The 26602-nt window shown below is 50.0% G+C and overlaps 1 protein-coding gene across 2 annotated transcripts; it reads left to right on the top strand.

The window, feature by feature from the left end:
* The first annotated feature begins 14393 nt into the window (after positions 1-14393).
* On the top strand, positions 14394-24706 carry LOC140389210 (uncharacterized). 2 transcript variants are annotated; one of them, XM_072473387.1, is made up of 2 exons: positions 14394-14558; positions 20882-24706. In XM_072473387.1, the coding sequence occupies exon 2, from the start codon at positions 21325-21327 to the stop codon at positions 22429-22431; it is 1107 nt and encodes a 368-aa protein (XP_072329488.1). In that variant the 5' UTR covers positions 14394-14558; positions 20882-21324; the 3' UTR covers positions 22432-24706. The 2 variants fall into 2 exon arrangements, with proteins under 2 accessions (XP_072329488.1, XP_072329489.1); XM_072473388.1 differs by lacking the exon at positions 14394-14558 and adding an exon at positions 14569-15510.
* The last annotated feature ends 1896 nt before the right edge of the window (positions 24707-26602 follow it).

The following is a 26602-nucleotide window of genomic DNA, read 5'->3' as shown; positions in this document are numbered from 1 at the left end:
AGGAGCCTACAGTAAGAGTCTTGTACACAATACACTGCTCAATGTCACTGTGGCTTGTATACTTTCTCCATCAATGGGTTTAGAATTTCCAGTTCACAGGAATCAGAACGTTTCTCTATGAAAGAAACACTTTCATTTTTATATCATTAACTCAGTGTATCAAAAATAACCTTCCAGCCAATAAACTGCTTTTTGAAGTGTAGTCACTGTTGTAATGAAGGAAACATGGCAGCTAATTAGTGCAGAGCAAGATCCCGCAAACAGCAATGTGATAATGACCAGATAATCTGTTTTTGTGATGTTTTTAAAAAAATATATTCTATGAAAGTTTTCAAACACAATTTTTCCACTTTACAAATCAACATAAGAGATAACACAATAACTAATAAGTAACATTATTTAAATAAAATAGTGAACTGGCAAAGTAACAAAAATAGTGCCCCCCCCCCCCTCCCTCTGGGCTGCTGCTGCTGACGATCTATTTTCCCTTAACGTTCCGCGAGAGAGGCAAGGAACGGTTGCCACCGCCTGGAGAACCACTGAACCGATCCTCTCAACGCAAACTTCATCCGTTCCAGTTTTATGAACCCCGCCATATCGTTTGTCCAGGCCTCCACGCCGGGGGGTTTTGCTTCCTTCCACATGAGTAAGATCCTTCGCCGGGCTACCAGGGACGCAAAGGCCAGAATATCGGCCTCTTTCGTCTCCTGCACTCCTGGCTCCTATGCTACCCCAAATATAGCTAACCCCCAGCCTGGCTTGACCCGGACCTTCACCACCTTTGAAATCACTCTTGCCAATCCCCTCCTGTACTCATCCAGTGCCGGACACGACAAGAACATATGTGTGTGGTTCGCAGGGCTTCCCAAGCACCTCCCGCACCTGTCCTCCACTCCGAAGAACCTGCTCAGCCTTGCTCCCGTCATGTGTGCTCTGTGTAGAACCTTGAATTGTATCAGGCTAAGCCTGGCACACGAGGAAGAGGAATTTACCATACTTAGGGCATCCGCCCACAGACCCTCCTCAATCTCCTTCCCCAGCTCTTCTTCCCATTTTCAATTCAGCTCCTCTACCAGCGCCTCCCCCTCGTCTCTCATCTCCTGATATATTTCGGACACTTTGCCCTCCCCGATCCATACCCCGGAAATCACTCTATCTTGGATCCCCTGTGTCGGGAGCAGCGGAAATTCCCTCACCTGTTGCTTCGTAAACGCCCTCACTTGCATGTATGTAAAGATATTCCCCGGGGGCAACTCATACTTTTCCTCCAGCGCTCCCAGGCTCGCAAACTCCCCGTCAATAAACAAGTCTTTCAATCTCCTAATTCCTGCCCGATGCCAGCTCTGGAACCCTCCGTCCATCCTTCCTGGGACAAACCTATGGTTATTCCTGATCGGGGACCACACCGAGGCACCCGTCACCCCCCTATGTCGCCTCCATTGCCCCCAGATCCTTAAGGTTGCCACCACCACTGGGTTTGTGGTATACCTTTTCGGGGAAGGCGGTAGCGGCGCCGTCACCAGCGCCTTTAGGCTCGTTCCTTTACAGGACGCCATCTCCAGCCTCTTCCACGCCGCCCCCTCTCCCTCCCTCATCCACTTGCAAACCACCGCCACATTGGCGGCCCAGTAATAGTCGTCCAGATTCGGCAACGCCAGTCCCCCTCTATCCCTGCTGCGCTGCAGGAACCCCCTCCTTCCCCTCGGGGTCTTCCCTGCCCACACGAAACTCATAACACTCCTATCTATTTTCTTAAAAAAGGCCTTAGTAATCAAAATTGGGGAGACATTGAAACACAAAAAGAAACCTTGGGAGGACCATCATCTTTACCGCCTGCACTCTGCCCGCCAGTGAGAGCGGCAGCATATCCCACCTCTTGAAATCCTCCTCCATCTGCTCCACCAGCCGCGTCAGATTGAGTTTGTGTAGAATTCCCCAGCTCTTGGCTACCTGAATCCCCAAATATCGGAAGCTCCTTTCCACTCTCCTTAACGGCAGGGCGTCTATCCCTCTTCCCTGATCCCCGGGGTGTACTACGAAAAGCTCACTCTTCCCCATATTAAGCCTATATCCCGAAAAATCTCCAAACTCCCTCAGTATCTGCATAACCTCTGTCATCCCCTCCACAGGATCCGCCACATACAGCAGTAGGTCATCTGCGTAGAGTGACACTCGGTGTTCCTCTCCCCCTCTAACCACCCCCCTCCATTTCCTAGAGTCTCTCAACGCCATGGCCAGTGGTTCAATTGCCAGCACGAACAGTAATGGGGACAGGGGGCACCCCTGCCTTGTTCCCCTATGTAACCGAAAATACTCCGATCTCTGCCGATTTGTGACTACACTTGCCACTGGGGCCCCATAGAGGAGTTTGACCCAACTGACAAACCCCTCCCCGAACCCAAACCTCCTCAACACCTCCCATAAATACTCCCACTCTACCCTATCGAATGCCTTCTCTGCATCCATCGCTGCCACTATCTCTGCCTCCCCCTCCGCTGGGGACATCATTATCACCCCCAACAGCCATCGCACGTTGACATTCAATTGTCTCCCCTTCACAAACCCTGTCTGGTCTTCATGCACCACCCCCGGGATACAATCCTCGATCTTCGTCGCTTGCACTTTTGCCAGCAACTTGGCGTCTACATTCAGGAGCGAGATAGGCCTATATGACCCGCATTGCAGCGGATCTTTATCTCGCTTCAGGATTAGTGATATCGTCGCCTCCGACATTGTCGGGGGTAGAGTCCCCCCTTCTCTGGCCTCGTTAAAGGTTCTCGCCAGCAGCGGGGCCAACAAGTCCACATATTTCCTGTAAAATTCCACCGGGAATCCATCTGGTCCCGGGGCCTTCCCTGCCTGCATGTTCCCCAGCCCTTTAGTCACTTCATCCACCCCAATTGGCGCCCCCAGACCTGCCACCTCCTGCTCCTCCACCCTCGGGAACCTTAGTTGGTCCAGAAACTGTTGCATCCCCTCTTTTCCCTCCGGGGGTTGGGACCTATATAGCCTCTCATAAAAGGTCTTAAACACCTAATTTAACTTCCCTGCTCTCCGCTCCGTAGTTCCCGTTTCATCCCTAACTCCCCCTATTTCCCTCGCTGCTATCCTCTTACGAAGCTGGTGAGCCAGCAGCCGGCTCGCCTTTTCCCCATATTCGTATCTCATCCCCTGTGCCTTCCTCCACTGTGCCTCTGCCTTCCCTGTGGTCAGCAGGTCAAACTCCGTCTGAAGTCTTCGCCTCTCTCTATATAGTCTTTCGTCCGGGGCCTCCGCACATCTTTTATCCACGCTCAATATCTCCCCCACTAATCTCTCCCTTTCTTTGCCCTCTTTTTTCTCCTTGTAAGGCCTAATGGAGATCAACTCTCCCCTAACCACCGCCTTCAGCGCTTCCCATACTACCCCCACCTGGACCTCACCATCATCATTGGGCTCCAGGTACCTCTCAATACATCCCCGCACCCTTCCACAGACCCCCTCATCCGCCAATAGTCCCACATCCAGTCGCCAGAGTGGGCACTGTTCCCTCTCCTCTCCTAGTTCAAGATCCACCCAGTACGTAGCATGGTCTGAAATGGCTATGGCCGAATACTCCGTTTCTGCCACCCTCAAAATCAGTGCCCTGCTCAAAACAAAGAAATCTAACCGGGAGTATACCGTATGAACATGGGAGAAAAAGGAGAACTCTTTGGCCAACGGCCTGGCAAATCTCCACGGATCCACTCCCCCCATTTGCTCCATAAACCCCCTGAGCACCTTGGCTGCTGCCGGCCTTCTTCCGGTCCTGGATCTAGACCGATCTAACCCTGGATCCAGCACAGTATTGAAATCCCCCCCCATTACCAGGCTTCTCACGTCCAGGTCCGGGATACGTCCCAGCATCCGCTTCATAAATCCCGCGTCATCCCAGTTCGGGGCATGTACATTTACCAGCACGACCTCCTTTCCCTGCAATCTACCACTCACCATCACATAACTACCGCCGTTGTCCACCACTATATTCCTAGCCTCGAACGGCACCCGTTTCCCCACCAATATCGCCACCCCTCTATTTTTCACGTCCAACCCTGAGCGGAACACCTGTCCCATCCATCCTTTCCTTAACCTAACCCTGATCCGCCACCTTCAGATGCGTCTCCTGAAGCATGACCACGTCTGCCTTCAGTACTTTTAAGTGCGCAAACACTCGGGGCCCTCTTACTCGGCCCATTTAGGCCTCTCACATTCCACGTGATCAGCCGGATTGCCCCCCCCCCCCCCCAGCCGACTCGCCATCCCCTATTCTAGGCCAGTCCCCCGTACAGGTCCCGCGCACCCACCCGTCCCCCAGGCGGTGCACTCCCGTCCCGACCTTCTCTTCCCTTGCCAGCTTTCGCTCCCAGCAGCAGCAACCCAGGTGACCCCCCCCCCCCGCTAGATCCCCATCTAGCATGGTTACTCCCGCCATGATGCTTCCGAAAGTCAGCTGACTCCAACTGACCCCGGCTTCCCCCACTCTCTCCTTGACCCCCCCCCCCGTGTGTGGAACTCTCATCCTCCTTGCGCCTATCTTCCTGCCATCATCTCCCTAGCGCGGGAAAAAACCCACGCTTTCCTGGATCGGCCCCGCCCCCCATGGCGCAGCTCCCCATCCCCCACCTCAGTCCCTTTTTCTACCGGCGCCCACATTTCTCAGTGTCCCCCCCGTCAAGAAGAGAAAAAACCCCGTCTATCGTCACAATACTGTGAACCTCCCATTCCCCAATTTACATTTCTATACATCAATATCGTCGTCTCCCGCACAGCATCAGTCCCTCAGTTCTGGTCTAGTTTCTCTTCTTGGATGAAGGTCCATGCCTCGTCCGACGTTTCAAAGTAGTAATGTTTATCTTGGTGCGTGACCCACAATCGCGCCGGCTGCAGCATCCCAAACTTTATTTTCTTCTTGTGAAGCACTGCCTTGGCCCGATTAAAGCTCGCCCTCCTTCTCGTCACCTCCGCGCTCCAGTCCTGATACACTCGTATCACCGCATTCTCCCACCTGCTACTCCGTACCTTCTTGGCCCAGCTCAAAACAGCCTCTCTGTCGGTGAAGCGGTGAAATCTCACCACTATCGCCCTTGGTGGTTCTCCAGCCTTTGGTCTCCTCGCAAGGACCCGGTGAGCCCCTTCCACCTCCAGGGGGCCCGGTGGGGCCTCAGCTCCCATTAGCGAATGGAGCATCGTGCTCACATAAGCCCCAACGTCAGCTCCCTCCACTCCCTCGGGGAGACCCAGAATCCGGAGGTTCTTTCTCCTCGAGCCTTTCGATACACCTCTTCTGTAGCGCCTCGTGCGTCTCCATTTTTACTGCTAGGCCCAGAATCTCATCCTCGTTCTCAGCTGCCTTTGCCTTCACCCCACGGAGCTCTATCGCCTGGGCCTTTTGCGTTTCATTTAGCCCTTCGATTGCCAATAACATCGGCGCCCGCACCTCCTTTAATTCCTCCACACACCGTCGGAGGAATTCCTGCTGGTCCGGGCCCCATGTTGTCTGGGCTCCATCCGTCGCCATCTTGCTTCTTCCTTCTCTTCTCTGCCGCTGCTGCAAAGGATCCTTCGCAATCTGGCCACTACCACCTATCCTTTCCATACACCAGGGGTGAACTCCTTACTTCGTCACCCCACACTGGGTTTGGTCCGAAAAAATTTCCGTTGGGGCTCCCAAAAAGAGTCCAAAAGTCCCTTAGAACGGGAGCTGCCGAAACGTGCGGCTGAGCAGTGCATCGCCGCAACCGGAAGTCGTTTTTGTGATGTTGATTGCAGGATCCATATTGACCAGGACATTAGGGATAGAACCCCTGCTCTTATACAATATAGTGCCATGGGATCTTTTACATTCACCTGAGCGGGCAGATTGGGCCTTGGTTTAACTGATCTGAAAGATGGTACCTCTGACAGTGTAGCACTCACTCAGTACTGCACTGGAGTGTCAGCCTCAGACCTCAAGTCTCTGGAGTGAGACCTGAACCCATAGCTTTCTTTTAAAAAAAATCTTTTTATTGCCATTTCTCATATTTATAAACAATTGTATATATACATCACATTTTTCTTACCCGCGTTAATTTATTGTACAGAAAGGTTTATTTTGTCTTTCTTTTAATTGGTCCGATATACATTTCGCCGCCCTCTGGTTCGGTCAATGCCCCCCCCACCTTTTCGAACTCCCCCGGTCCCTTCCCCCCCTCTACCCCCGTTGGCTTCAGCTGTGCTTTGCTTTTATTTTTTTGGGGGGGGAGGGGAACGGAGGTTATTCCCCCCCCCTTCTCTTTTTGGGTTTCTCCACCTTCTTTGCGTTTTCCTCCCCCAAGTCCCAACCCACAACTTTCTGACTCGGAGATGAGAGCGCTAACAAAGTCATTGCTGATTCCGGCTTCTGGGTGCGGCGATGACCAGCTGAGTCGCACGTTTCGGCAGCTCCCGGTGAAACAGACTTTTGGGCTCTTGATAGGAGCCCCAACGGCAATTTTGACGGCTAAAAACACTGTGCGGTAAACCAGAAGGGAATCCCCCCTGGATACGGATGAAAAAGGAGGAGAAAGTGGCCGGATTGCAGTGGATCCTTTAGAGCAGCGGCAAGGAAGGCAAGCAAAAACCAAGATGGCGTCGGAAGGTGGCAGTTTAACATGGGGCCCTGAACAACAAGAGTTCTTGAAATGCTGTGTGGAAGAGCTCAAAAAGGAAATGAAGAAAGAGCTGTTGGCCCCGATACTACAGGCGATCGAAGGGCTAAAGGAGGAACAAAAGACCCAGGAGCGGGAGCTTCGGGTCGTGAAGGCAAAGGCAGCCGAGAATGAGGACGACATACAGGGCCTGGTGGTGAAGACGGAGACGCATGAGGCACATCAGAAACGATGTGTGGAAAGGTTGGAGGCACTGGAGAACGACGCAAGGAGGAACAACCTGAGGATTCTTGGTCTTCCTGAAGGTGCGGAGGGAGCAGACGTCGGGGCATATGTGAGCACGATGCTGCACTCGTTAATGGGAGCGGAGGCCCCGGCGGGTCCGTTGGAGGTGGAGGGAGCATACCGAGTGATGGCGCGAGGACCGAGAGCAGGAGAAATTCCCAGAGCCATAGTGGTGAGATCCCTCCGTTTTAAGGATAGAGAAATGGTCCTTAGATGGGCAAAGAAAACTCGGAGCAGTAAATGGGAGAACGCGGTGATCCGCGTTTATCAAGACTGGAGTGCGGAGGTGGCGAGAGGGAGGGCGAGCTTTAATCGGGCCAAGGCGGTGCTTCATAAAAAGAAGATAACATTTGGAATGCTGCAACCGGCAAGACTGTGGGTCACATATCGAGGGAGGCACCACTACTTTGAGACGGCGGATGAAGCGTGGACTTTTATTGTGGAAGAAAAACTGGAATAAGCGGGCTATGAAAAAGAACGTTTGAACAAAGTGGTGGGGCGAATGTGGGGGGCGAAGAGGGGGGTTAAAAAGGGGGGAAAGAGGAGTTTTATGTACTAATCCTGCGATGTGGTAACTTTTCTCTCTTCCACAGGTGGTGATGGGGGGAGGAGGGGAGGTGGAGGAGATGGGGCGTTGGCCATTGGGGGCGGGGCCAAGGGAGAAGCGCGTGCTTGGTTCCCGCGCTATGATAATCATGGCGGGAATAGAGAAGCAGGAAGGAGGGGGCGTCGCACGGTGCGAACCGAGGTCACGGGGGGAAGCCGAGGTCGGCCAGAGTTTGCTGACTTCTGGGAGCAACATGGGGGGAGTAATTACGCTAGCGGGGGATCTAGCGGGGGGGTGGGAGGGGGGAATTACTGGGTTGCTGCTGCTGGGGAGAGGGGGGAGCTGGTATGGGAGGGGATGGGCGGGGGGGCACCGCCTGGGGGAGATACAGCTGCGTGGGAACCGGGTGAGGAGCTGGAAAAAGGGGATGGCTAATCGACAAGGGGGGGGGGGGTAGGAAGCCCCCCAACCCGGCTGATCACGTGGAACGTGAGAGGGCTGAACGGGCCGATAAAGAGGGCACGGGTACTCGCACACCGTAAGAAACTTAAGGCAGATGTGGTTATGTTACAGGAAACGCACTTGAAACTGATAGACCAGGTTAGGCTACGCAAAGGATGGGTGGGGCAGGTGTTCCATTCGGGGCTAGATGCGAAAAACAGGGGGGTGGCTATATTAGTGGGGAAGTGGGTAATGTTCGAGGCAAAGACTATAGTGGCGGATAACGGGGGCAGATACGTGATGGTGAGTGGCAAACTACAGGGGGAGACGGTGGTTTTGGTAAACGTATATGCCCTGAACTGGGATGATGCCAATTTTATGAGGCGGATGCTAGGACGCATTCCGGACCTAGAGTTGGGAAAGCTGATAATGGGGGGAGATTTTAATACGGTGTTGGAACCAGGGCTGGATAGGTCGAAGTCCAGGACTGGAAGGAGGCCAGCAGCAGCCAAGGTACTTAAAGATTTTATGGAGCAGATGGGAGGTGTAGACCCGTGGAGATTTAGCAGACCTAGGAGTAAGGAGTTCTCGTTTTTCTCCTATGTCCATAAAGTCTACTCGCGAATAGACTTTTTTGTGCTGGGAAGGGCGTTGATCCCGAAGGTGAGGGGAACGGAGTATACGGCTATAGCCATTTCGGATCACGCTCCACACTGGGTAGACTTGGAGATAGGGGAGGAAACAGGAGGGCGCCCACCCTGGAGAATGGACATGGGACTAATGGCAGATGAGGGGGTGTGTCTAAGGGTGAGGGGGTGCATTGAAAAGTACTTGGAACTCAATGATAGTGGGGAGGTCCAGGTGGGAGTGGTCTGGGAGGCGTTGAAGGCGATGGTTAGAGGGGAGCTGATATCAATAAGGGCACATAAAGGGAAGCAGGAGAGTAAGGAACGGGAGCGGTTGCTGCAAGAACTTTTGAGGGTGGACAGACAATATGCGGAAGCACCGGAGGAGGGACTGTACAGGGAAAGGCAAAGGCTACATGTAGAATTTGACTTGCTGACTACGGGCACTGCAGAGGCACAATGGAGGAAGGCACAGGGTGTACAGTACGAATATGGGGAGAAGGCGAGCAGGTTGCTGGCACACCAATTGAGGAAATGGATGCCGAGGGAAATAGGGGGAGTGAGGGATGAGGAAGGAGAGATGGAGCGGGGAGCGGAGAGAGTGAATGGAGTGTTCAAGACATTTTATAAAAAATTATATGAAGCTCAACCCCCGGATGGGAGGGAGAGAATGATGGGCTTCTTGGATCGGCTGGAATTTCCCAAGGTGGAAGAGCAGGAAAGGGTGGGACTGGGAGCACAGATCGAGGTAGAAGAAGTGGTGAAAGGAATTAGGAGCATGCAGGCGGGAAAGGCCCCGGGACTGGATGGATTCCCAGTCGAATTCTATAGAAAATATTTGGACTTGCTCGCCCCGGTATTGACGAGGACCTTTAATGAGGCAAAGGAAAGGGGACAACTGCCCCCGACTATGTCTGAAGCAACGATATCACTTCTCTTAAAGAAGGAAAAGGACCCGCTACAATGCGGGTCCTATAGACCTATTTCCCTTCTAAATGTAGATGCCAAGATCCTGGCCAAGGTAATGGCAATGAGAATAGAGGAATGTGTCCCTGGGGTGGTCCACGAGGACCAAACTGGGTTTGTGAAGGGGAGACAGCTGAACACGAATATACGGAGGCTGTTAGGGGTAATGATGATGGCCCCACCAGAGGGGGAAACGGAGATAGTAGTGGCGATGGATGCCGAGAAAGCATTTGATCGAGTGGAGTGGGATTATTTGTGGGAGGTGTTGAGGAGATTTGGTTTTGGAGCGGGGTATGTTAGATGGGTGCAGCTGTTGTATAGGGCCCCAATGGCGAGCGTGGTCACGAATGGACGGGGATCTGCATATTTTCGGCTCCATAGAGGGACAAGGCAGGGATGCCCTCTGTCCCCATTATTGTTTGCACTGGCGATTGAGCCCCTGGCGATAGCGTTGAGGGGTTCCAAGAAGTGGAGGGGAGTACTTCGAGGAGGAGAAGAACACCGGGTATCTTTGTATGCGGACGATTTGCTACTATACGTGGCAGACCCGGCGGAGGGGATGCCAGAAATAATGCGGATACTTGGGGAGTTTGGGGATTTTTCAGGGTATAAATTGAACATGGGGAAAAGTGAGTTGTTTGTGGTGCATCCAGGGGAGCAGAGTAGAGAAATAGAGGACCTACCGTTGAGGAAGGTAACAAGGGACTTTCGTTACCTGGGGATCCAGATAGCCAAGAATTGGGGCACATTGCATAGGTTAAATTTAACGCGGTTGGTGGAACAAATGGAGGAGGATTTCAAGAGATGGGATATGGTATCCCTGTCACTGGCAGGGAGGGTGCAGGCGGTTAAGATGGTAGTCCTCCCGAGATTCCTCTTTGTGTTTCAGTGCCTCCCGGTGGTGATCACGAAGGCTTTTTTTAAAAGGATTGAAAAGAGCATCATGGGTTTTGTGTGGGCCGGGAAGACCCCGAGAGTGAGGAAGGGATTCTTACAGCGTAGCAGGGATAGGGGGGGGGCTGGCACTACCGAGCCTAAGTGAGTATTATTGGGCCGCTAATATTTCAATGGTGAGTAAGTGGATGGGAGAGGAGGAGGGAGCGGCGTGGAAGAGATTGGAGAGGGCGTCCTGTAGGGGGACTAGCCTACAGGCTATGGTGACAGCCCCATTGCCGTTCTCACCGAGGAACTACACCACAAGCCTGGCGGTGGTGGCCACACTGAAGATTTGGGGACAGTGGAGACGGCATAGGGGAAAGACTGGAGCCTTGGGGGGGGTCCCCGATAAGAAACAATCATAGGTTTGTCCGGGGGAATGGATGGGGGATATGGAATGTGGCAAAGAGCAGGAATAACGCAACTGAAAGATCTGTTTGTGGATGGGAAGTTCGCGAGTCTGGGAGTGCTGACCGAGAAATATGGGTTGCCCCAAGGGAATGCATTCAGGTATATGCAACTGAGGGCTTTTGCGAGGCAACAGGTGAGGGAATTCCCACAGCTCCCGACACAAGAGGTGCAGGACAGAGTGATCTCAAAGACATGGGTGGGGGATGGTAAGGTGTCAGATATATATAGGGAAATGAGGGACGAAGGGGAGACTATGGTAGATGAACTAAAAGGGAAATGGGAAGAAGAGCTGGGGGAGGAGATTGAGGAGGGACTGTGGGCAGATGCCCTAAGCAGGGTAAACTCGTCGTCCTCGTGTGCCAGGCTAAGCCTGATTCAGTTTAAGGTATTACACAGGGCGCATGTGACTGGAGCACGGCTCAGTAAATTTTTTGGGGTGGAGGATAGGTGTGCGAGGTGCTCGAGAAGCCCAGCGAATCATACCCATATGTTTTGGTCATGCCCGGCACTACAGGGGTTTTGGATGGGGGTGACAAAGGTGCTTTCAAAAGTAGTGGGGGTCCGGGTCGAACCAAGCTGGGGGTTGGTTATATTTGGGGTTGCACAAGAGCCGGGAGTGCAGGAGGCGAGAGAGGCCGATGTTTTGGCCTTTGCGTCCCTCGTAGCCCGGCGCAGGATATTGTTAATGTGGAAAGAAGCCAAGCCCCCGGGGGTGGAGACCTGGATAAATGACATGGCAGGGTTTATAAAGCTAGAGCGGATTAAGTTCGTTCTAAGGGGGTCGGCTCAAGGGTTCACCAGGCGGTGGCAACCGTTCGTCGAATACCTCGCAGAAAGATAGATGGAATGGAAAAAAGAAGGCAGCAGCAGCTGCCCAGGATCGGGGGGGGGGGGGGGGGGGGGCGGGAAGGGGGGAGGGCGGGAGGAGGAGGAACCAGAAGGACTCTCAGGGTTGTTAATATATACTGTATAATATGTATAGGTCGTTGCTACAGATAATTATATATTGGACTGTTAAATTATATTTTTGGAGAGTGTTACTTGTGATAAGGCAGTTGCCAATTAGGGTTAGTTTTCATTTTTGTTATTTATTCATTTTTTTTTGTTTGTTTATAAAATAGGTCATTGTTATTTGTGTTGTTATAATATTGTGTAAAGGATGCACAATGTACTGTGTTGGTTGACCAAAAATTTTCAATAAAATATTTATTAAAAAAAACAAAGCCATTGCTGGAAATAAATGGGAGCCGGAGGCCAGGGAGACTTTCTACTTAACGGGGTGCACCGTGAGGGAGCAGCGCCTTACCGTGGTGGGGTGAACAAAGGTCTCCGTGCTCCCGGAGTCGAAAAGGCAGGATGTCTTGTGCCCGTTGAGTTCCACCGTCGTCGTCGCGGTCGTGAGGTTCCGTGTCCGAGACTAGTCCAGAGTAATGGAGGCGAGATGCGGAAGATTAGGCGGGTTGAACAGCGGTGAAGGAGGTCTCCACAGGCAATAAACGTCAGTCGGGTCGGGGTCCTGCGGCGCCGTCCAAGATGGCCGCCCTCATGGGTCGCACATGGCAGTCGGTGGACAAGATGGCAGTGCCCATGGGCCGCACGCTGCCTGCGGTGTCCAAGATGGCGGCACCCACCGGCCGCACATGGCTTGCAAGGGGGAGAATGGCGGTGGGACCGGATCGCCCGCGGGGTGTGCAGAGATGGCGGCGGCCGACCGGGCCTGGCATACCGCCACAAAGTGCCCCTTCTTACCGCATCCTTTGCACATCGCTGATCGGGCAGGGCAACGTTGCCGGGGGTGCTTGGTCTGCCCACAAAAGTAGCATCTGGGCCCCCCAGGGCTGACCGGCTGTCGCGCAGCGAGGGCTTGCGGTGAATTGGAGGATGAGGTTGGGTCGGAAGCAAGTGGTGTCCACGCTGTCCATTGGGGTGCTGCGCTGCTGGGGGCGTACGCCTGGACGTTACGGGAGGCCAACTCTAAAGAGTTCGCGAGTCTCCTAGCCTCCTTAAGATCTAGTGTATCTCACTCTCGCAACCGCTGGCGGATCTGTGTGGACAGCATGCCTGTGACGAAGGCGCCCGAATTAAGAATTCAGTGTGCTCGGCAGCCGAAACTTACCGACAGTCGCAGTTCCTACCAAGTGCTAAGCATGCCGCGGTAGAAGTTGTCTAGGGATTCCCCCGGGATTTGGCGTCTGGTGGCCAGAAGATGTCAAGCATATATTTGGTTCACCGGGCGGATATAGTGCCCTTTCAGCAGTGCCATAGCTTCAGCGTAGTTAGGCACGTCCCTGAGTGCAAAAATTTCAGGACTCGCCCTCGAATAGAGGATCTGTAACTTTTGGTCCTCCGTGGGTGGGTCTGTGGACGTCCTGATGTAGCTCTGGAAGCAAGCCAGCCAGTGATCAAAGGTAGCCGAAGCGTTTGCCGCGTGGGGGCTCAGTTGCAGACGGTCCGGCTTGATGCAGAGCTCCAGCTTTCAATCTCTTGTCTAATAAATTGATGCACGATCAGTTATTGCAAAAGCGAGATTAGAGAATAACCGAAGGCTTTATTCGACAAGATGTGTTCCCCAGCAGCTCGTAACAGAAAATGGCTGCAGCCGGGGATGAACACCTCTTCATACCGTCCACTGGACGGAGCCATCAGACAGGGATTTACCCACGTATCTCTAATACAGTAGTACCTCCAACACAGGTACCGTAATACATATAATACGGTCTACCACACTGAGGAATCAGTCCCAGCGTCTACCTGAATCCAAGGGTCATTTCCCAACTCCCAGAGACACTGCCCCAGCATCCAATCAATTTTCTCGCTATCTCTCAACTTTCTGTCTCCCCCTCCCCTGTACCTGTGCTGATCCCACCACTGCAGGTCATCGCTGCCTTGGTGCTTTGGGTCTTCCTCGTCTGATCTGCTGTCAAACACATCTGAGGCTACACATCCCACACTGATGATGTCAGTTTGAAAGGCTCCGAAGATGAAGAATGCTGTTCCCACACTAGAAATAATAAGAATAATCTTTTATTGTCACAAGTATGAAGTTACTGTGAAAAGCCCCTAGTTGCCACATTCCGGCACCTGTTCGGGTAAGCTGGTACGGGAGTTGAACCCGTGCTGCTGGCCTTGTTCTGCATCACAATGCAGCTGTCTATCCCACTGAGCTAAACCAATTTCTGTTATGGGTGGCACGGTGGTGCAGTAGTTAGCGCTGCTGCCTCACGGCGCTGAGGACCTGGGTTCGATCCTGGCTCCAGGTCACTGACTGTGAAGTTTGCACATTCTCCCCGTGTCTGCGTGGGTCTCCCCCCACAACCCAAAAAGTTGTGCATGATAGATGGGTTGGCCACGCAAAATTACTCCTCAATCGGGAAGGAAAAGAATTGGGTGCTTTAAATTTATAAAATAAATAAATCTCTGTCAAATGTTTACCAGGGGAACTGAGACAGCAGCTGCCATAAGTGAGGTTTTATTCAGATGGGACAATGACAAGTTTAAATCCCCACCTGAGCTGCTGCTCAAAGTCGCCTCCGTTTCCCGGTCAGTTTCCCAAACTTCAGGAAACTCCTGTTACTGCAGAAATATTTGGATTGTCTGTGAGAGACGTCAATCAGAGAGCCCACCCACTCTGCCCATTCTCTCCTCTTCCTCTACCACAGCTGCTTCACTTCCTGTAGGGACTCCAAACCAAGTCAGGAGATGGTGAGTGAAGGAGCAGAATTTAGAAGAATTACATTGCACAATATCCACACTAATGTTCAGGCAGTCTGACTATCCTGTGGGCAATCAGGTGTGGAAATGCCCCTTATGCTGTGTGAGAAGATCCAGCTCAGAGACCTGTTTACTCGGTGCTTTGTGCTGAGCTGTTTGATTGGCTGTGTTGGATATTGAGGGTGTTTATTGGAAGCATTTCCCTTCTGATTTACAGGCTGAGTTTTGTTAATGGGTCATTGCTGAATATGAGAAGTGTGAGGTGTAATTATCTGGGAGAGTCAGACACATTTATTGAAATGTATTTTAATTTCTTTGTTGAAGATTTTACTTGAAGGCCTCGGACATTCCCAGAAGCCTGGGCTTGGATTTGCCCAGTGCTGTGTCTGAGAGCTGAATTTGGAATATGCAGTCTGAGTGCAGTGTTTCCAATTTCCCAGGATAAACCAGAACCCTTCAAGCAGTTACAATGAAGCAATATTTCTGTAGCCTCCAGCACTTCCTGTCCAGTGTGTTTTCTTCGTATAATTTTGGAAAACAAGGGGAGAAATTTCAACATCTCAAACAAATTAACATTTTCCTTGAGTGTTTTTACTTTAAGGGTAAAACTGGTCTTCAGTTTTTGGTCTTCAGGACTCGAGATCACAGTGAATGACACATCCAGAGTGATACACATCGAAGAATGAGTTTGGGAGATGGTTATTTGAAGCTAGGTGGGAATTAGAGGCTGGATGGGGAGGAGGTGCCTTTTATCCCTTGATTTGTCACTTTCAAATTTCCAGTGAGTGGCCTTGCCCGGCTGTAGGTGACTACAAGAGAGAGAGCTGATTGGTGAGTAGCAAGTAAGGAAGCCCTTCACATCGGGAGCGAAGCTGAGCGGGAGAAATCCGAAGTGCTGTCTAGGAAGGCTCACCGGAGCAGATTCTGAGCTACATTTTGTACGGTATGAGTTTTAAGAACATAAGAACTAGGAGTAGGCCACCTGGCCCCTCGAGCCTGCTCCACCATTCAATGAGATCATGGCTAATCTTTTGTGGACTCAGCTCCTTTCCGGCCCGAACACCATAACCCTTAATCCCTTTATTCTTCAAAAAACTATCTATCTTTATCTTAAAAACATTTAATGAAGGAGCCTCTACTGCTTCACTGGGCAAGGAAGTCCATAGATTCACAACCCTTTCGGTGAAGAAGTTCCTCCTAAACTCAGTCCTAAATCTACTTCCCCTTATTTTGAGACTATGCCCCCTAGTTCTGCTTTCACCCGCCAGTGGAAACAACCTGCCCGCATCTATCCTATCTATTCCCTTCATAATATATGTTTCTATAAGATCTCCCCTCATCCTTCTAAATTCCAACGAGTACAGTCCCAGTCTATTCAACCTCTCCTCGTAATCCAACCCCTTCAGCTCTGGGATTAACCTAGTGAATCTCCTCTGCACACCCTCCAGTGCCAGTACATCCTTTCTCAAGTAAGGAGACCAAAACTGAACACAATACTCCAGGTGTGGCCTCACTAACACCTGATACAATTGCAGCATAACCTCCCTAGTCTTAAACTCCATCCCTCTAGCAATGAAGGACAAAATTCCATTTGACTTCTTCATCGCCTGTTGCATGTGTAAACCAACTTTTTGCGACTCATGCACTAGCACAGCCAGGTCTCTCTGCACAGCAGCATGTTTTGATATTTTATCATTTAAATAATAATCCCTTTTGCTGTTATTCCTACCAAAATGGATCACCTCACATTTGTCAACATTGTATTCCATCTGCCAGACCCTAGCCATTCACTTAGCCTATCCAAATACCTCTGCAGACTTCCAGTATCCTCTGCACTTTTTGCTTTACCACTCATCTTAGTGTCGTCTACAAACTTGGACACATTGCCCTTGGTCCCCAACTCCAAATCATCTATGTAAATCTATGTTTCCTTCTCACACGTACTAGGGAGTAGCAAGCTACCTTTAATATTTCAGACCAACTTATACTAAGCAGGAGGCACATTAATTTTGGGGGGCATATTGAAAGCAGCAACAGTGAATTTTTATTTAGGACCTAACTAGTATTTAGTTTTTAATCTATCAACCAACAGAGAGAGAGAGTTGTCAATTGGCGGGGTAGTGTGCTACTCCTGCACGATGTGGGGCATCATGGACACTTCAAGTGTCCCTGAGGACTACAACTGTGGGAAGTGCATTTGGTTGCCGAAGCTCACCGAACGCATGGATTGGTTAGTACAGCAGCTGGAAGCACTGAGGAGCACACAATTAGCCAAAATTGTTATCGATAATAGCTACAGAAATGCGGTCACACCCAAGGTACAGGAAGATAAATGATTGACCGCCAGACGGGGTAGGCAGACAGTGCAGCGGTCCCTTATGGTTGTCTCCCTATCTTAACAAGTTTTGGATACTGGTGAGGGGGAGGTCCATCAGGGCACAGCAGCAGCAGTGGCCAGAGCAAAGGCACCACTACGCACAAGCGTAGCAAAGCAATAGTGGTAGTGGATTCAATAGTCAGGGGCAGAGATGGGCGCTTCTGTGGCCGTTAAAGGGACTCCAGATTGCCTCCCTGGTGCCAGGGTCCTGGATGTCTCTCAGCGGGTACAAAGCATCCTAAACTGGAGGAAATCTGACATAGGTCACTGTCCACATTGGCACGAATGACAGAGGTCGAAAGAGCAGCGAGGTCCTGCAACGGAAATTTAGGGAGTTAGGTAGAAAATTAAAAAGCAGGACCTCTAGGGTTCTAATCTCAGGATTACTCCCCGTGCCGCATGCTAGTGAGGCTAGGAACAGAGAGATAGTGCAGCTGAACCCGTGGCTAAAGAACTGGTGCAGGAGGAGGGCTTCAGTTTTTTTTGATCATTGGGGTGTCTTCCAGGTAAGGTGATGCGTGTACAAGGACAGGTTACACCTGAACTGGAGGGGAACCTGAACTGGAGGGGCACCAATATCCTGGCTGGGAGGTTTGCTAGTATGGTTCGGGTGGGTTTAAACTAATGTGGTAGGGGGATGGGAATCTGAACAGTCAGCTAGCAACTGTAAAGACTGGGGATGAGCATGGCACAAGGACCAGGCTGGCTAAGAGGAAGGGCAGGCTGGGGGAGGTCGAACTCAGTGGGTCTGGAGTGCATCTGCGTCAATGCTTCCAAGGAGTCTCACAGATAAGACAGATGAACTTAGAGCCTTGATTCATGCGCGGAACTTAGATGTGGTTATGGTAACGGAGACTTGGTTTAAAAAAGGGACAGGACTGGTAGCTAAATATTCTGTGATATAGATATTTTAGGTGAGACAGAGGGGAAGGTAAAAGAGGTAGGGGAGTTGCAATAGTGGTCAGAGAACATATTACAATTGTACAAAGGGAGGATAACTTGGAAGAATCAAGTAACGAGACACTGGGTAGAACTCAGAAATAGGAAGAGGGCAGTCACTATGATGGGGGTGCACACCAGGCCTCCCAATAGCCCATGGGAAGTTGAAGAACAGATATGTAAGCAGATTCTGGATAGATGTACAAATAGTAGGGTTGTTGTAGTGGGAGACTTTCATTTTCCTCATATTAACTGGAAATCCCTTCGGTATAGGGGTCCGGATGGTGAGGAATTTGTTAAGTGTATCCAGGAAAGTTTTTTCGAACAATATGTGGATAGTTCGACTAGAGAGGGGGCTATACTGGACCTAGTAGAAGGGAACGAACCCGGCCAGGTCATCAAAGTTGCAGTGTGGGAACATGTGGCGAACAGTGACCACAATTCCGTAAGCTTTCGGATACTCATGGAAAAGGACGACTGTTGTCCTGGGATTAAGGTGTTAAATTGAGGAAAGGCTAACTACAACCAGATTAGGCAGGATTTGGAGGCTGTTATTTGGGAGAGGCTGCTTGAGGTAAATATTTGGCATGTGGGAGTCTTTTTCGGAGCAGTTGGTGGGACTGCAGGACAGGCATGTGCCAATGAAAAGGAAAGGCAGGATTCAGGAACCATGGATGACCAGAGAAATTAAAAGTCGAGCCTAAAAGAGAAAAGATGCATACATGAGGTCTAGGAACTAAAAAGAGATGAAACACTTGAAGAATACAGGGAAACTAGAAAAGAGTTTAAACAGGGTGTTGGAAGGGCAAAAAGGGGTCACGACATGTCCTTGCCAGACGGGATTAAGGAGAATTCTAGGCATTTTATCCGTATATTGGGAACAAGAGGGTAGCGAGAGAAAGTTGGTCCACTCAAGGACAAAGGAGGGAAATTATGCATAGTACCAAAGGAAGTGGGTGAGATCCTTAATGAGTACTTTGCATCACTATTCACAAAGGAGAGGGACACGTTGATTGGTGGTGTCTCAGACGGATGTATAAACACTTTAGAACAAGTCAGGGAGGAAGTGTTAGGTGTGTCAAAAAGCATTACGGTAGACAAATCTCCAGGGCCAGGTGGCATCTATCCCAGATTACGGAGGGAGACAAGAGATGAAATCGCTGGGCCTTGATCAGAAATCTTTGTTTCCTCGTTGGCCACAGGTGAGGTCCCAGAGGATTGGCGGATAGCCAATGTTGTACCGTTATTTAAGAAGGGTAGCAAGGAATCCGGGTAATTATAGGCCAATGAGCTTGACGTCAGTGATAGTGAAATTGTTGGAAAAGATTCTTCGAGATTGGATCTATGCACATTTGGAAGTGTTATTGGCGACACAGCATGGAGAGAGGTCATGTCTCACTAATTTAATTGAATTTTTTGAGGAGGTGACAAAAATGATTGACGAGGGAAGGGCTGTGGATGTTGTCCGCATGGACTTTAGTAAACCATTTGACAAGGTCCCTCATGGCAGGCTGGTGCAAAAGATTAAATCACACGGGATCAGGGGTGAACTAGCTGGATGGATTCAGAACTGGCTTGGCTATACACGACAGAGGGTAACAGTGGAGGGGTGTTTTTCCGAATGGAGGTCTGTAACTAGTGGTGTTCCACAGAGGTCAGTACTGGGACCGCTTCTGTTTGTAATATATATTAATGACTTGGAAGAAGCGTAGCTGGTCTGATTAGCAAGTTTGTGGATGATACTAAGATTGCTGGAATTGCGGATAGTGATCAAGATTGTCGGAGAATACAGCAGGATATAGATAGGCTGGAAAATGGGGTGGAGAAATGGCAGATGGAATTTAACCCGGTCAAATGCGAGATGATGCATTTTGGTAGATTCAATTCAGGTGGGAGCTATCAAATAAATGGCAGAACCATCAGGAGCATAGACACACAGAGAGATCTGGGCATGCAGGTCCACAGATCCTTAAAAGTGGCAGCACGGGTGGAAATGGTGGTAAAGAACTCATATGGCATGTCTGCCTTGATCGAATGGGGCATCGAGTATAAAAGTTCGCTAATCATCTTAACAGTTATATAGAATGGTGGTTAGGCCACATTTGGAATACTGTGTCCAATTCTGGTCACCGCATTACCAGAAGGACAAGGAGGCTTTGGAGAGAGTACAGAAAAGGTTTACCAGGATGTTGTCTGGTATGGAGGGTATTAGCTATGAGGAGAGATTGAATGAACTGGGATTGTTCTCCCTAGAAATACGGAGGCTGAGGGGCGGCCTGATAGAGGTTTATAAAATTATGAGGGGTATAGATAGGGTGAACAGTTGGAGGCATTTTCCCAGGGTCACAAGGGGGCACAAGTTCAAGGTGAGGGCGGATGGTTCAGTGGAGATGTGCGGGGGAAGTCTTTTACACAGAGGGTGGTGGTGGCCTGGAATGCACTGCCAGGTGAGGTGGTTGAGGCAGATACGTTAGCCACCTTTTAAGACTTATCTAGATAGACACATGAACAGGTGGGGTATAGAAGGATACAGGTGGTTTGGGCTAGATAGGACATCTAGATAGACACATGAACAGGTGGGGTATAGAAGGATACAGGTGGTTTGGGCTAGATAGGACATGTGATCGGCGCAGGCTTGGAGGGCCAAAGGGTCTGTACCTCTGCTGTACTGTTCTTTGTTCTTGAATTGATAGCCCGTTTTACACTCTGCCCAACTGTCTTTTCCATTTCCCTCATGGTGCCTGGGAAGATGGGGTTTGGGTGGAGGAAAGAAAGTAGCCACGTTGTCTGCTCCTGGTCACTATCCAGTGTCCCTGCTCGAAACAGAGGGTGTGCGACTGTCAAGTGAGGAAAAAGAAAGGACTTGTATCTGATCCCCACACAGGGGAATAGCAGACTGACACTCACTGTGGAACAGTCTCTAACTGAGGGGTCAGCCCCTTCAGCAAGGGAAGAGAGGGAGTTGGAGGAAATCATGTTTCCTTTTCCTGTTTTACAGAAGGATTGCACCGTCCTACACCAGAGAATACAGAGAGGATAGACACCACAGCTAGATCCTCACCATCACCCAAGGAACAACAGCACAACTGTGGGAAGACATCCAGTCACTTCACAGTATTCCTCAGCACAGAGCAGGTTGAGCAGTGAAACCATCATCTGGAAATCGGTCGAGTCAGGGAGCTTTGACATATCATCAGATCTGAAACTGGTCAGTGGTGTGGAACCTTCCATCAGAACCAACCTTTCCGAAGGTTCGGCTGTGAGTGATTGGTCAGGGTGAGGCTGGGAAGAAGTGTGAGTGGGCTCCAAGTGTGGTGAGAGCTTCAATCATTCATAAGCTTTATTAAACACTGACTCATTCCTACAGATGTGAGGAGGGTTCCAGATTTCCTAACAAACAAAGCACATCTGTTGTACTATCTGTAGCACAAGGGCGGCCATATGGAAGAGCAATCATCGCTGTGCAAAATGTGCAACAAATCATTTACACAGTCATCAAATGTCCAAAGACACCAATGTATTCACACAGGAGAAAAAACATTTACATGTGAGGTGTGTGTCAAATCATTCTCTCAGTCATCGATTCTCCGTAAGCACCAACACCTTCATGCAGGGGAGAATCAATTCATGTGCAAAATTTGTGGCAAATCATTCTCCCGGCCACAGTACCTCCTCAAACACCAACGCACTCACACAGGGAAGAAACCGTTCACATGTGAGGTGTGCAAAAAATCTTTCACTGAGTCATCAGCATTCCGTGTACACCAACGCACTCACACAGGAGAGAAACCGTTCACATGTGAGGTGTGCAACAAATCCTTCTTGCAGGCAGTACACCTCCGTGTACATCAAAACATTCACACCGGAGAGAAACCGTTCACGTGCATAGTATGCAACAGATCGTTCACTGAGTTAACGGCATTCCGTGTACACCAACGCACTCACACAGGGGAGAAACCATTCACATGTGAGATTTGTGACAAAGCCTTCACACAGTCGTCGAGCCTCCTGGTCCATCGGAGAATTCACACAGGCGAGAAACCCTTCAAATGTGAGGTTTGCGATAAAGCTTTCATCACATCTACAAAGCTACTGATACACCAGAGGATTCACACCAGGGAGAAACCCTTTAGGTGTGAGGTTTGCGAGATGTCTTTCACTAAATCAGCCCAACTTCTGACGCACCAGAGGGTTCATACAGGGGAGAAACGGTTCAAATGTGATTGTTGTGATAAAGCTTTTATTACATCGACGAAGCTATTGATACACCAGAGAATTCACACCGGGGAGAGACCCTTCAGGTGCGAGGTTTGTGAGATGTCTTTTATCGAGTCAGCCAAACTTCTGACGCACCAGAGGGTTCACACAGGGGAGAAACCTTTCAAATGTGAGGTGTGTGACAAATCATTCTCTCAGGTTGCAAATCTCCGTAAACATCAACGCGTTCATACAGGGGAGAAACCATTTGTTTGCGCAGTGTGTGACAAATCATTCTCACAGTCATCACATCTGCACAAACACCAATGGTGTCATACAGCAGAGCACTAGTTACCTGTAAAGTGAAGCCTCCAGTGTAACCTGTGTCAGGATTGTTTCACCTCCACCTCTCTTGCCAAACACCAACATCTCCACAAGAACATGCAGCCGGCTCACCTACTTCCCTTATACTGAAAGTTGTCTGTGTTGTTTACCCTCCAGTGCTCACACATGGGAGCTGTCCTTCCAAATCACTGTCTGTCTCAGTAGTGCCTGTCTCCAACCTCTCCTACAATCACACCAATCATTTCAAGAAGATGCCTGTTGGAGGGAAGTAAAGCTCAGAGTCTGTTCTCGACCTCGTGGAGTTGCAAAAGTTGCATTTATTTCGGAATAGCTGTGTGCACACAGGAGAGGCAAGTGCTGCTAACTTTAGCTCGCAAAAGTCAGCTCTGATCCTAGTCAGAATTACACGCATATATATTTAAAGTTCTTTCAGATTTACAATTAGGCATTTGATTTCATCAATTCGGTTGGAACAATACAAGGTGATCAGTATGCATATTTTCTGGTCCCCATAATGGAACAACGAAACGATTAAAGAATACAATGTTTCCTTACAATCTCATGGGTTTGTGCTTCACCTATTTAACTTCTAGAAGAGGTGCGAATGTGTTGGACCATGGATCCCATGGACTTACTGGGGCCTCCTGTATATCCCTTTTCATATTCAAATGCTCTCTGAGATGATTAAATCATTTCCAATGTGGGTGACTTTAACCCCTTGCTTGCTGGTTTTTCCTTGGTATATGTTTAATCACTTGCCTGCTGGTTTGCCCTTGACCTGTGCTATTACAAACTTTGAGACATCTTTATTATACCAATCCTGACACATATAGCAATTTCTTCTGCGAACACCCCCCCCTGATGGCTCTTGGTAATATACGTACCCAAGAAAGCCATATAAGCTCTCCCTTCTCTGTGTGCTTTCATTGGTTGAAAACATATTTTATAGCTATCTTGCGGATTTATCATGCCTGCTCGCCCATGGAGGACTTCCTACCGTTTTACTTATTTGCTGAAGACACCGACTGCACCTAATCCCATTTGGTGGCCAGCCCTCCGGTTCCACGGAAGGTGTCCGAAACAACATGGCTGTAAATTCCATCCGCTCCTTTCTCCTTCCCTCCCCCATCTCGAACAAATGCCATTGGGATGTACTGAGGGGCAATTGGCCTTTCCCCTGCCTTTCTTTGCTTGCAGCACATAACTGTTGCCCATATCAGTATAGCACATGTCCCCAGGGTTATCCCTAAGCTCACTGTCTCCCATACGCCTGCTGAACGACCCCCTCCGAATATGTCCCACCAGTGGTGTGCCCCTGAGAGTCCTATCTTGATGGCAATCTGGAGCACTAAGTTCACCTGGATGCTTCCCTGCTAGTTTGTTCTGCAGATTGCCTGATATAATCCTGGGCTAATTCTGTTGCTTGTTTCATTGTTTCATGAATTATACTGCCCGGTGTCTTGTCAATGTACAGGGAATCGTCCCACCAGGCTCCGAATAAATACCCTGATGTGCTCCCTGGCAGGTGAAATTCTTCCACTGTCAATGAGTCTGTGACTTGCAAACAGAAACTATGGCTGCTACCACAGAGTAAACCTCCCGGGATGGTCTCCGTCTCCGGCGTTGTGAAGCACCACTGTGTCGGCCTCACCTGTATAGCTTTGAAGGCTTCCCGTAAAGGCAGTATGTTGACCATCACTTTGCTGGTATTGGACAAGGGCTCGAGGGTTTTACATGCACACACAATATAATGTATTGATTCTGAACAGCACTCCGCAGTGCTTATGTATGCCAAACCTTCGCTGTGTGCAATGTACCCCCTGGATCCAATTCGATAGACCCAGCCCTCCTGTACTGTCCCCAGGGATTCAAACTTGTAGCTGTCCTCAAAAGATTCCCTTTGTTCGACTCTCCTGTATCACTTTGATTCTGGGGCTATTCTGTAGGTATAGTCATCTATGGCTTCCTGCAGTCTGGTCTCTGCCAAATTATAGCACTTGGGTGATCATAGCATTTGGAGCGTAAAACATCCAATAACCTTGTAACGTTAAATGTGACTTCTAGCGACACCATGGTGACATCAGAAAGTAGTAATTTTGGCTGTCCAATCCTAACTAACCTGTCCGGGGGAAGTTCAACCATATGGGGGCATTTCGTGGACTTTTGATATCCACAAGTGCTGAGATTGTAGGATCTTACATCTTTACATCCTAATCTGTCTATCACGTGTGCAATATTCCTGACAGTACAACCCTGCAAGGCCAGGCTCCCACACAAAGGGCGGGGGGGGGGGTGCAGACTGGCCCATCCGGCTGTTATATTTAAAGACAGACCAAATACCCAAGCTTCCCCTTGTGATCTTGTTAAATTGCATGTATATTCCCACATTCCCAAACCCGTGTGTATATCATAAATCCCCTATATGAGAAAATGTCCTTCAGTTTTTAGTCCCAAGTCGGAAGGAGTGGAAAACCACCCTCCTGCCTCATGTGTCTTCAGAAAGTGCCTGTGGGTCGCTTAATGCTGTTTGTCCCCCAGTTGGCATTGGCCCAATCGCAGCCTGGATCCTTGAGTCTGATGGCTGTACTGGGTCTTTCAAGGGGCACCGAAACTGTGCGCTCTGCCACCGTCCTTCCCCATACGGTCGTGATCACTTGGGTTCGATGGTTGCCTGGTGTGACCCGCTCCGAGATCCACGTGGTCGGTTTCTTTATCCATTCCCCTGTTCCTTCTGTGGGGAGTTGCACATATTGCCCTGGGTGCAAACATGCGTGGTCGCTGATGAATACCGTGGGTGCCTCCCAGGTCTGAAATGAAATGAAATGAAAATCGCTTATTGTCACAAGTAGGCTTCAATGAAGTTACTGTGAAAACCCCTAGTCGCCACATTCCGGCGCCTGTTCGGGGAGGCTGGTACGGGCTATGTCCTAGGCGTATCAACAGAAGCAGGAATCTGTAACAAAAGATGGTATGAACCTCTCATAACCGGGGGGAAGTTAGACCTCCTTTGGTTCCTTGTACATTTTAATTTGAGTATAACGCTTCCACTTCGGAGTGCCTTTCATTTCAATTAAGGCACATGTATCCCTGCAACAATCACGCCATGCGGTCCCACCCATCTGGGCTGTAAGCCTGCCCTTTCTGGACGTACCTTAATCATGACTCTGCCCCCAGCCTTTGGGGTCTGGCTGCAGATGCAATCCCGTTCTTTCTCCCAATCTCTCACTCTCTGTGAGTCGATCACTTCTCCCTTTAAACTGTGCAGCTGCTCCGCTAGGAGCTGATAGATGTAAACACTCTCTCCCTTGCATTACAACTCTCTGCGCCCCCTGTTACTCTGTCCTCTGGGAGTGCCATAGCTTTCTCGGTCATTAATCCGAATGGTGTCAGTCCTGTCCCCCTTGCTCTTGTGGCTCGCATTTTCATGAGTACGGCGGGTAAAATCTTCCCCAACCCGGTCCTGTGTCGACTAAAGCTTTTGTCAGACCGTCCTTAAGGGTAAGGTTTGTCCTTTCAATCATGCCGGACTCTGGGGGTGATACGGGATGTGAAATCACTGTTTGACTCCAAGCAGGGCACAAGCCTGCTTCATTACCTTGCCCGTAAAATGAGTGCCCTGATCTGAATCTAGCTGCAGTGGGACTCCCCACTGCAGAATTACTTCTGCCAATATCCTGGCCACTGTTCCTGCTGTACAATCCCTGCAGGGGAATGCCTCCACCCATCGGGTGAATCTGTCTACAATAACTAAGCAGTATCTTTTATTTTGTGACTGCGGGAGTGGTCCGGTGAAATCTATCTGCAGTTGCTCCCATGGCCCCTGCAGTCTGGGCAGAAACCTCATTCTTATTTTTGGGGAATTCCCTGGTTCGCATTGGGCGCAGACTAAACACTGCTGGCAATGTATTGCTGTCTCTCTACCCATCCCTTTCCACCACCAGCACCTATACATTTGTTCGATCATTTTGTCCCTACCAATGTGAGCTATTCCATTGGTAAACCTTGAATAATGTCTGCCATATACATCTGGGTGCGACAACACGCCCCTCCTTTCTCCAGATTTAATCTGGATCGCGTTTTACCCCCTCTCGCTTCCACTCCTCTTTCATTCCTCCCCCGCTGTTGCCTGTAACCTTCCCATGCTGTCCGGATCTGGTTCATATGCCAGAATGGCTGA

The sequence above is a fragment of the Scyliorhinus torazame genome, chromosome 14 (genome assembly GCF_047496885.1).
Source record: "Scyliorhinus torazame isolate Kashiwa2021f chromosome 14, sScyTor2.1, whole genome shotgun sequence".
Classification (NCBI taxonomy): domain Eukaryota; kingdom Metazoa; phylum Chordata; class Chondrichthyes; order Carcharhiniformes; family Scyliorhinidae; genus Scyliorhinus; species Scyliorhinus torazame.
The sequence above is the reverse complement of the archived record's forward strand: the minus strand, read 5'-3'. Positions and strand labels throughout refer to the sequence as shown.

Coding starts and splice junctions, on each gene's coding strand:
- LOC140389210 (XM_072473387.1), top strand. CDS start 21,325: ATGGAAGAGCAATCATCGCTGTGCAAAATGTGCAACAAATCATTTACA.